Below are 10,184 nucleotides of genomic sequence, written 5' to 3'. Positions count from 1 at the left end.
TGGTTGTGAGCTACCATGTGGGTGTTGGGAACTAAACCCTCGAAAGAACAGCAAGTGCTCTTAACAGCTGAGCCATCTCTCCAGCCCTCCAGGATCCATCCTGTTCAGAGCTACCTGGTGCAGCCTGCCCTCTACCCTAAGTAGCTAGGGCTTCCTCATATCCCGTGTTTCTTGCATGGCTTCTGAATGTACAAGGGAATGTAGGGAATGTTTTCCTGAAGAAATCACACTGCCTTACCATCAGTGGAGAAAACCATCATGTAAGAAGGTAGAAGTAGAAGCTGGGTAGACATCTCATGCAAAAATGTGCCTGCTGGATCTGAGTTGGATCCCACATATAGTGGTAATACTAGTTCTGAGAAGGCAGGAACAGAACATCACCTGGAGCTGTCGGCCAGGTTAATATTGTGGAAATCCCATGCACTCCAAGTTCAGTGAGAGATTGTCTCAAATAAATAAACAAACAAAAAGGGACCGCCCCTGGTCTCTACCAGCAACTAGACACAAGAGTATGCATGTGAGCATGCATACACACAAATGCACACATGCACACCCATGGCTAGAAAGGACAGATGTACAAAGGCCCCTTGGCAAAATGAAGCATCAGTTTGCGTGAGGGAGCATGATTGGTGATTTAAGTGCATATCTGACTGACAAAAAAAAAAGCAAGAGAGCCTCCGCTGCGACCGGCTAGCAGTGAGGGAGGACAAGGACAATTCTCAGATCTCTGGTTAGTCCAACACAGGAAGAACCTTAGGCAGCTAACAAAAGAGGTGCGGAAGGACAGGCTGAGAACCAACAGGCCAGGGAACTGGCTGGGAAACTCCAGCTGAGAGGAAGGAAGATGGGCTAGCCAAGGACCAAGGGAAGGGTGGCTGGGGAAGTAGCAGGAGCTAAGAGAGGGGAGGACACAGCAAGAGCTGACAGCTTAAACCTCTGGTGGTGGCACAAGCCTTCAATCCCAGCACTCTGAAGTCAAAGGCAGGAGGATCTCTGTGAGTTCGAGGCCAGCCTGGTCTACAGAGCGAGTTCTAGGACAGGCTCCAAAGCTACAGAGACACCTGTCTCCAAAAACAGTTGACAGCTTGGTGAGAGCTGAGCCAGGAGGGTCCCTGCCCTAGAGATGTCTAGGCTCCTGGAAGGTGCAGGGCAGAAAGTTTAAGCTTAAGACAGAGAGCAGAGACAGGTGGTGGGGTTTTGGAGCGCTCAGGGGAGGTAATAAGAGGGTCTATGTCTGCCAGGAAGGGGTGAGGAGACAAACAATACCAGAAAACTCCAGGCCAAGCAGGCCGCACAGAGCAGACAGGGCGGACTTGGGAGGACCTGATACAGACAGAATCCAAGGGAGCTGGTTGGAGTGGGGGGAGAAAGGGAGGTAGGCTCTAGAAGGGAGCTTGGGAAGGGGTGGGAGAATGGGGCAGAAGATAGGCGTGGCAGGGTAAAGGGGGCTGTGGGAGACAGAAAGGAGGACGGAAATGTGGGGGGGGAAGGCTGAGAATAGGGCAGGAGGGGTGGTCGGAGGATAGAGGGTCAGGGATGGTCAGGAAGGCAGTGAGTGTGGTTCGGGGGTCAATGGATGGGGAAGTGGGCGAGGTGAGGCAGAGTCCGAGGGGGAATTGAGAATGGAAGGACCGGGCGGAGGAGGATCCTAGGGGTAATGAGGGGCGGAGGGTGAAAGTGGAAGGATGGAAAGCATAAAGAGACTAGGTCTGAGGGGTAGTGGAGGGGGTTGGGGAGAACGAGGGCGGGATATGGGCCGGGTAGAGTCAGAGGGGCAGTGGGGGAGGCAAGGGAGGGAATGGGAGGATGAGGGAGGAGCATGACAGCGTCCCAGGGACATAGTGTGGGGAGGGGGGATGGGCGGAGCAGGGTCCGAGGGACAGTTGTGGGTGGTGATGAGGGGGGAGGATTGAAAGTTGTGGAGGCGGAGCAGAGGGGGAGGAATCCCGGGCCTATTCTAACTCCACTTTTTCTCTTCCGCACAGCGGGTTTCCGCTTCCCTCCTGGGCACTGGGTGAGGCAGTGAGGCCGAGGCTCGCAGAGGCAGCGCCGCTATGTGGCCCCCGGACGCAGAGCCGGAGCCCGATCCGGAGTCCCCGGACCGCCACCGCCCCCAAAGTGGCAGGACAGTGCCGGCGCTCCGCGCCCTGTTGCCGGCGCGCGCCTTCCTCTGCTCGCTCAAAGGCCGCCTCCTGCTGGCAGAGTCGGTGAGTGCGCGGGTTCCCCGGGTGCCAGAAGCCCCGTCCCTGTAGCCCAAGCCCCGGTTCCTGCGCCTCCAACCCAGGAGAGTCGCGCGAAGTTTGGCCACCGTCCCCAAACTTGGGGCAGCTTTTCCGTAGCTGAGCACGAGTCAAACTCAGGCCGGAGCCGTGGTTTTCCCAGCTTCTCCAGCCTGTGAGGCCCTCGAAAGGGACCAGAGAACACGGGTTTGGGGACTTAGTCCCCGCTGGCGCCGCGGCCTGGCCGCTGAGTGACCCTGAGCTCCTCCTCCCTGTGCTCACTTGGCTCCTCCTGGCTTTGGTCCCTGTTCCGCACACCCTTCCACCTCCCTGGGTGAGACCCGGGGGTGCGGATCCTGCGGAGTGGGACGAGCCCCCGGGGAGTAGGTGAGGCTGGGCTGAGTAGTGAAGGTGCAAACAGACTGACTGTCTCGGGGTAGTGAACCAATGGGGTGACTTCATCCCCTTCTTCCCCCCTCCCCAGCCATGCTCCTTCCTCCTTCCCACTAGTCCCCACCCGACTAGGAAGGTCTCCTTTGTCCTCTTAACACTCCCGCATCATCGCATGGGGCGGGAACTGGCATGGGGCCTACGGAGATGGTGAGAGGGTTGGGAGGAAGGACGCTCGCTGGAAGGAGGAAACAGCCCTTGGCAACAGCCACTTGTTGCTTAGATCCCTAGCAACTCGATATCTGATCTGTTCCCACTTAAGGCGCCCGAGGGGAGGGGGGCACGGGGACGGGACAGAAATTGCCTTTAACTTAATCGAGGGGCCCTGAGATTAGGTGGGAGGATTTCTGCCCTTAGGACTTCTCCCTTGTGCCTCCAGGACACATGGAGGAGACATCAACCCTGAGGCCACTGGTAGAATTCAATACTTTGTTCCAGGAACTTTGTACCAAGCAGACCTAGAGCCCACTCTTAGATTGGCCATCTCAGATCTCTGGAAGCCACGGGGGTAGGGGAACTTTGAATCATTGACTCACAGGCTATTGAGGAGGCTTCAGCCCTACCCTACCCGTGGAGAAGGGGGGAGTGCCAGTCAGAACTCAAAAGATGTCCTTGGCCTAGCTAAGTGCCAGAAATCCAGGCCTAGAAAAATAAGAAGGGTAAGGGGTGACTTCAAAGGACCCTGGTCCCATGAAAGTAGGGAGTCTGACATGGATAGGAAGCTAGGGGGAAGTGGACACCAAGAATTGGGGGAATAAGAAAATTTGTGTGTGTGGGGGGGGGGTTCACCATAATCAGACTTTATTGAGGGGGAGAATGAGAACAGAAAAGGGAGAGACATAGAGCAGCCTTTTAGCAAGGAAACACAGTGGGAGCTGATGACCTGGAAATCTCAAAAGCCTTTCTCTAAGCCTTAGTGTCCTGTTTGCCCAAGAGAAGCTCAGCTTCCCCCATGGCATTTTCAGGGAAAGGGGTGGGAATGGGATCCTAGAGATCAGTTCATTTGTCTGAAGCAGCCATAGTACTTCCTATGGGACATCAGAGTTTCCCCTTTAGGCACCTTAAAGTACTGAGCCATGGACAGACTCAAACCTGGCCGTAGTGACTGATATATGCCAAAGAAGATAAAAAGGCCTTTAATGCCCTAAGTACAGATGTGACAGCGTCCTGTTAGCTGGGTGACGCCAAGTCTGCTCCTTTTAAAGATAGGCTGTGAGTGACACATGATGGTGTTGAGGAACAAATTCTATTAGTCGTAGAAAGAATTAGCAAGAATTGGGCTTGAAAAGCCTCTGACCTATCATCTTCATCTTGTTTCCCTGCCATGCACAAAGTCTGAAGGACTAACCAGCAACCTTAGCATCCTCCACCCTACAGCTTTGTGGGTCAGGCTTCTGCAGATATAGTATAGTTAGCTCCACCTTTCATACAGGCTATCTGAACGGTACAGCAGGGACCCAGTGTCAATGCTGTCTCCAAGGGAGTTAGAATTTTGTTGAGATAGGGTTTCATGTATCCCAGTCTGCCTAAAACTTTCTACATAAAGCTGAGGATGACTTTGAACCTCTGACCTTCCTGCCTCCACCTCCCAAATGCTAGGATCACAGGCTTGTAACACCAAGCCTGGTTTATACGCAGTGTGTGGGATCAAACCCAGAGCTTTGTGTGTGCTAGACAAAAACTTTACCAGCTGTGCTACATTACATCTCTGTCCTCATGCATGGTTTTTAAAATGAAGATTTGTAGATGCACAAGAGTGTCAAGAAATCTCTATTAACAGCCTTGCATCCACCAGCTGAACGCTACAGTGGCTAACACTGCTCTAGCTGCTTTATCTTCTGCATCCACCAACCTCCCTTGTATTTCCCTACATTTAAATTCAATTGTAGACATCAGTACATTTCAGCTTCAAACACTTCAGTATGCATATCCTTCTTAAATGAACTTAGGGTTTTCATGAAAAGCGCATTATCTTAGGTTTTGGGTGTGAACTTTTCAAAGCAGAAGCTTTTAACTCCAGCTTGCACCCTTGTGGACATACCTGAGTTGGGTATGTTCGATTGTAAAGCCATGAGAGGAGCAGCCAGCCCCACTAGGTGGCCTGGTGGGGTGAAGTAGGAGGTGGGTGGCTATAGCTTCAAGATGAGGTCCTAGAAGGGACTCAGCAAGGTATGTGGATCAGGGTCCTGTCCTGGACTGGGGGAGTGGCAAGAGGTTGACTCTCCTTGCTCTTCCACAGGGTCTTTCTTTCATTACCTTCATCTGCTATGTGGTATCCTCAGCATCTGCCTTCCTCACGGTACCTCTGCTAGAGTTTCTGTTGGCTGTTTACTTCCTCTTTGCTGATGCCATGCAGCTGAATGACAAATGGCAGGGCCTGTGCTGGCCCATGATGGTAAGGATCGGGGATCCAAGATGAAAGGGTTGCCTGTCACCTGAAGAATCTGGGGTTCTGCAATTCAGCCCTGCTATCTTCACCAATGGTGGGCAGTTTTAATTCAGGGCCCTCACACCTCCACCCCTGCCCACCCAGCAGCAATGGGACAATGGGACCTGATGCAAGTAGTAAGACCTCCAGAGTCTGTGACACTGGGCACCCAAAGAAGGCTCCTGACCACCAGATGGAGCTGTTGCTCTGGAGGAATGTGCCTCAGCCACAGGCATTCAAGCCATTTCCAGCACAGTGGGGACTTGTGGGCCTTCCTAGGTTCTAGGCATCTGGCACCTGGCCTTGTTTAATCACCTGAGGATCTTCCAGTCCTGAAAGAGTGCTCTTTTAGTGGATAAAATGCATCACAGAGAATAGGCAGCAAAGGCTAGGCTTGAACTCTGCTCTCTAGAATTTATCTCCAGCATCCATGTAACCACCTAGTAATAGTTGCCCTCAATGCAGCCCCACTATAAGGACTAAGCAGAGACTATGATCATAAATGGATCTCGCTGTGGCAAAGCCAAGCCTCTTGGGAAGCTAGACTTTCTCCACTTCCCATTTCTGCCAAACTGCAGAGCCAGCTATAGCATAGTATACACCCTACTTGCTAGCCACAGGGCAGAGAAAATCCAGCTGGACCAGGGATGGGGCAGTATAAGCTGCCTGAGGCCTGCAGAACAAGAGACAACTAGATCAGGGCCAGGCCATGCAGGTAGAGCCAGGACAGGGACTCCATGGGTGCTAGAGCTAAGTGTGTTGGGCCCCCTTGTGTGCCACATTGTGGGAGGTCGGAACAGGGTGGACATGTCCCTCTCTCCTCAGGATTTCCTGCGCTGTGTCACTGCTGCCCTCATCTACTTCGTCATCTCCATCACTGCTGTTGCCAAATACTCAGATGGGGCTTACAAAGCAGCTGGAGTGAGTGGCTGCCCTACCCCCTGGTGGACATACCCAGCAGTGCCCCTTCCCTGATGCTACAGGTCATTCCCCTTCGCACCCACTTCTATAGTGGGTCCCGGGCATATCCTGCCCCTGCTTAGGCTCTGGGTCCCTATGTGGGTCTCTGCTGTTCCAGTCTAATTAAAAATTGTCCTGAGTTGAGAGGCTGTGTCTACCAGGCTCACAGCCCATCTCCCTCAGTTGCCATAACTCAGAAAGGCTGTGCCTGCCCATCAGCCCTGGTTGGGCCATTTCCTCAGTGTTGCTTGCATATGCCCAGTTTCCTGGTCCAGGAGCCCTGAGTCCTTGTAATGTTCCCATCCATTCTGTCCATGTTCCCTGCCATATGCCATGCATGTATCCCACAGGTTTTTGGCTTTTTTGCCACAATTGTGTTTGCAATTGACTTCTACCTGATATTCAATGAAGTGGCCAAATTCCTCAAGCAAGGAGACTCTGCAAACGAGACCACAGCCCACAGGACAGAAGAAGGTGAGTAGCCACTCCACATGGTCTCTGAAGAACCTCGCTGGTCACTTAATTTAGGACAGCTGTAGATTTCTGCCCTTCTGTGGGGACACTTGGCTAGTTTGAGGCTGAAGGAAAAGTGGGAAATGTTTTGAGGGAAAAGTGAGTATATGCCTGTACCTCTGGCACTGCAAGGTACCCTAATGTTCCCTGGGCAGCTTGTCGGGACACCAATCCATTTGGGACCAACCCACCTCTTTTTCCTTTCCTGCTTGGAAGCCCACAGTACCCAGGCAAACATAGGCAGTATGACTTGGGTTTTGTTTGGGTTTTTTGTTTTTGAAACAGAACTTCACTCTGTGTAACTCAAACTGGCTTAGAACTTACTTCATAGCCTAGGCTGGTCTCAAACTCATGGCAACCCTTACCTGGCTTGTTTGGATATTTTTTCCAAAGAAAGTACATCTGGGCCAGGTACTTTTCTGGAACAGGCCAGCAGTGCTAGACAGAGTTGTTCTCAGGACTGGTCTAAGCTGTGGATCTTCCCCATTGAGTACTACATGTCTGAAGTAGGACCTAGTTGGTAAGGTTTAGGGACCACCAGCTTCCCACTGGGATTCCCAGACACTGTCTGGCTGCTAAAAATGAATGTTACCCCAACTTATTCCTGATCTGTGACAAACAGGTTAAATGCTCCTGGATGCTGTCTTCTAGGCTTTGGGACCTGCACCAATTGCTGGTCAGCCAGCTCAGGGATCAGAGTATAAATGTCCATGGAGACATGCATTTTGAATATTTGGTGTGGTTTTAATATAAAAGTTCTTTTTGCAGCAAAAGTATTCTTATATGTTAGATGTGACTATAGCAAAATTTCCCTACTTATACAACCCTGGCTAATGGATGAGGGGGAAGAACCAGGGCTTGGAGAGGGAGGTAACCAGCATCAAAATACAGCCACCAGTGCTAGGGTCAGATACTGGTGAGGCATGAGGTTCCAGGAGGCTCTACAGAATCATCTTTAAAAAGCCAGATTCCATGAGCCATTAAAGTTACACCACTAACTGACCCTGACATGTTTTATATTCATTTCACAACACAAAATATATAGCTAAACTCATAAAATAGCTTCACAAACAAACAACTAACTAAATAAGGCTTGCCCATTTTCTAGTGTATTTTAGTTCAGGGACAAGAAATTAGTTGTCTTTGCCTTGTCTTGTTGAGTAAGGGTGGAGAAAGGAGTGCAGGTGTACAACTCCAACATCCTCAAGTGAGAGAGGGCATCTTGGGCATTCCTGGACCCCCTGGGAAGGAAGCATTTGGGCTTTGGGCTGAGTAGAAGTACCTCCTCTACCCCCTTGTGCCCCAAGGCCCAGCCTGCCATTAAGATGGGAGGGTGCCTGCTGGCAGTCTGGGGGTTCTTCCTCCTACCCCATGCTCCAGGGACTGGTGCTAGCATCTTCTCTTTTCCTTTCAGAAGATAATTCCAATTCGGACTCGGACTCGGACTGAAGGCCTATCTGCACCTGGCAACTGGAGCCACTCAGGCCTCCCACCCATACCGTCCTGGTGGGACTACAGGGGCACAGCAGTGGATGTGATTGCCCACATAAGAGCCAGTCTCTCGAGGTGACACTCCTGAGCCTCAGACTCAAAATTGGCTGTGCTGGCTTTAGTGCTGCTGAGCCAGCACATTAGGGCACTCTGAATATCCTACCTTCTCCCGTTTCCGTCCTAAAGAAGACCTTGAGTCTTTTAGCCTCACTGCCCCACAGGCACATCAACTGGAGGCAGTCACTGCAGTGCATGTAGCTGTCTTTCACTAACCAGGAAAGACAGAAACCACAGCAGGCTGACCCAGCCAGCCTCAATGGGCTCTGCATGGAGTGCTCCTATTCACACCTGCACTTTGTTAACTTTCAGGAATCTTTGTTCAAGAAGTTTTCCTTCTCACTGTGAAACGGGGGAAAAAAAAAAAAAAACCTAACTAGCCAAGTCCTCCATTGTAGGTCTGAGACCTTTTCAGAAAAGAGCCCAAAGGCCTGTTTACCAGGGCCGACAGGGAGCCAACCAGTGCAGGGGCAGTCACAAGTGGCTGGGCAGGCCCAGTCAAGCCCTCTCCTCCTGGGGACGCTGCAAGATAAAGTGTTTCCTCTGAACACCTGGGCAGGTCCACTGGTAACGTGGGCCTTCACTTGGTCGCTGATACTGTGTATGTTGTTGATGTTTTCTAACATTTTGTAATTTTTTTTTATTCAAAAGCAATGTAACATGGCATTTTCTGTGATCCACAAGGCCCCATGAATGTCTTGGGCCCATGTCTTGGGCATTTGTAATCTTCTTCCTACCTTGCATGTGAATCCTCTCCCTAAAATAATGCCACAGTGGATTAAAACAAACTGACTACCTTCTCGGAGTGTGCCTGACTGAGAAACTCACCCGCTGCCTACAGTGACTGCCCATGTCAACACAAGCAAGCACAATGGGTCCAGGCAAGTCACCTCTGCTGGGCATCAGGGCAGCATCTGATCACTGCTAATGCCTTTTACCCATTCCTACAGTCAAGGCAGTAAAGGGTAAGCAGACACCCTGGTTAGGATGGTATCCTGCAACAATTGAAACTTGGGGCTTCATGAGCAAGGAACCTCAGAGCAGATGCTTCGAGGACCCCAGCCAGTGCTCAGGCCCAAGCACACGGACAGCAGCAAAGCATTCCTTCAGCTCATGGTTACTGCACATGCACCAAAACACACAGAGGGTCAGACACAGAGGCCAAGAGGCTGTGCAATGCCCTGATGCCTGGCGAACTGGTACTTCCACAGTCTGGTTACAGCCTGTTGCCTGTGGCTCCATGTCATCCCCAAAGCAAGCTTGGTGCAAAAGTGGGATCTAAAGCTTTTGGGGAGAAAGAAGAGACTAAAACATTTTTATATGTCCATTTATTAAACAAGAACTCCTTCATGACAATACAGTATTCATTAGTGATTAATGTTGAGAAAATTATTTCCTTCTACATACAAAAATACAGATTTGAACACTATGAAAACAATCAAGACAAGTACCATGAAAAATTGGTCCTTCAAAGGAAATTGGGGAAGCTGAGGGCAGTGTGAGGCTTGGTCTGCTGTCAGGGACAAATCAAGGGGAGCAAATGCCATGGGACTCCCACATCACTTACTTAAAGCACAGGGTCAAACCTGGGAGTCAGGGGAGGCCCACCCATGGTGGCCATGTCAGATGGACCATGAGGCCAAGTTCAGTACTGCAAACAATACAAACCAGTTTATTCAACAGCCTTCACCTTGGAATGCCCACAGTCATGTCTATAAACTGCCAGAAAAGGAAAACTTGGGCATGGCCATACACTCCTGTATCTCAGCATTTAGGAGAAAGGGGCAGGATAATTGCTACAAGTTAAAGGCCAGCCAAGACTCTGTCTCAAAGATAACCAGACAACAGGAATAAAATGTGCTATTAGCGATGTCGCCGCAAAGTGCCACTAGTCATCCTGGCAGAAAGCTATCAGACACCTGATGACTTTTTTTTTTCTTCACAGAATCACATGTTTTGACTCTTCAAAAGAACAAAAACAAAGAGCTACAAGTTAATGTTTCAGAGAATCCGTACCTTTACTCAGCAACGGCTCAGCGAGTTTTTCTTGACCCAGACAACTCCCA

The 10,184-nt window shown here is 50.8% G+C and overlaps 1 protein-coding gene across 1 annotated transcript; it reads left to right on the top strand.

Annotated features, from left to right (window-relative positions):
* Window positions 1-1,636: 1,636 nt before the first annotated feature.
* On the top strand, window positions 1,637-8,906 carry Cmtm3 (CKLF like MARVEL transmembrane domain containing 3). Its single transcript, XM_051201633.1, has 6 exons — window positions 1,637-1,654; window positions 1,986-2,207; window positions 4,909-5,064; window positions 5,923-6,018; window positions 6,408-6,531; window positions 7,985-8,906. The coding sequence occupies exons 2-6, from the start codon at window positions 2,055-2,057 to the stop codon at window positions 8,017-8,019; spliced, it is 564 nt and encodes a 187-aa protein (XP_051057590.1). The 5' UTR covers window positions 1,637-1,654; window positions 1,986-2,054; the 3' UTR covers window positions 8,020-8,906.
* Window positions 8,907-10,184: the final 1,278 nt, after the last annotated feature.

Source organism: Phodopus roborovskii, unplaced genomic scaffold, assembly GCF_943737965.1.
Source record: "Phodopus roborovskii unplaced genomic scaffold, PHOROB, whole genome shotgun sequence".
Lineage (NCBI taxonomy): Eukaryota > Metazoa > Chordata > Mammalia > Rodentia > Cricetidae > Phodopus > Phodopus roborovskii.
The sequence above is the reverse complement of the archived record's forward strand: the minus strand, read 5'-3'. Positions and strand labels throughout refer to the sequence as shown.

Excerpts from the sequence above, each read along its gene's own strand:
- Cmtm3 (XM_051201633.1), top strand. The coding sequence starts at position 2,055 with ATGTGGCCCCCGGACGCAGAGCCGGAGCCCGATCCGGAGTCCCCGGAC. Across the intron at positions 5,065-5,922 it reads GCCTGTGCTGGCCCATGATG|GATTTCCTGCGCTGTGTCAC; the intron begins GTAAGGATCGGG and ends CTCTCTCCTCAG. Across the intron at positions 6,532-7,984 it reads AGCCCACAGGACAGAAGAAG|AAGATAATTCCAATTCGGAC; the intron begins GTGAGTAGCCAC and ends TTTTCCTTTCAG.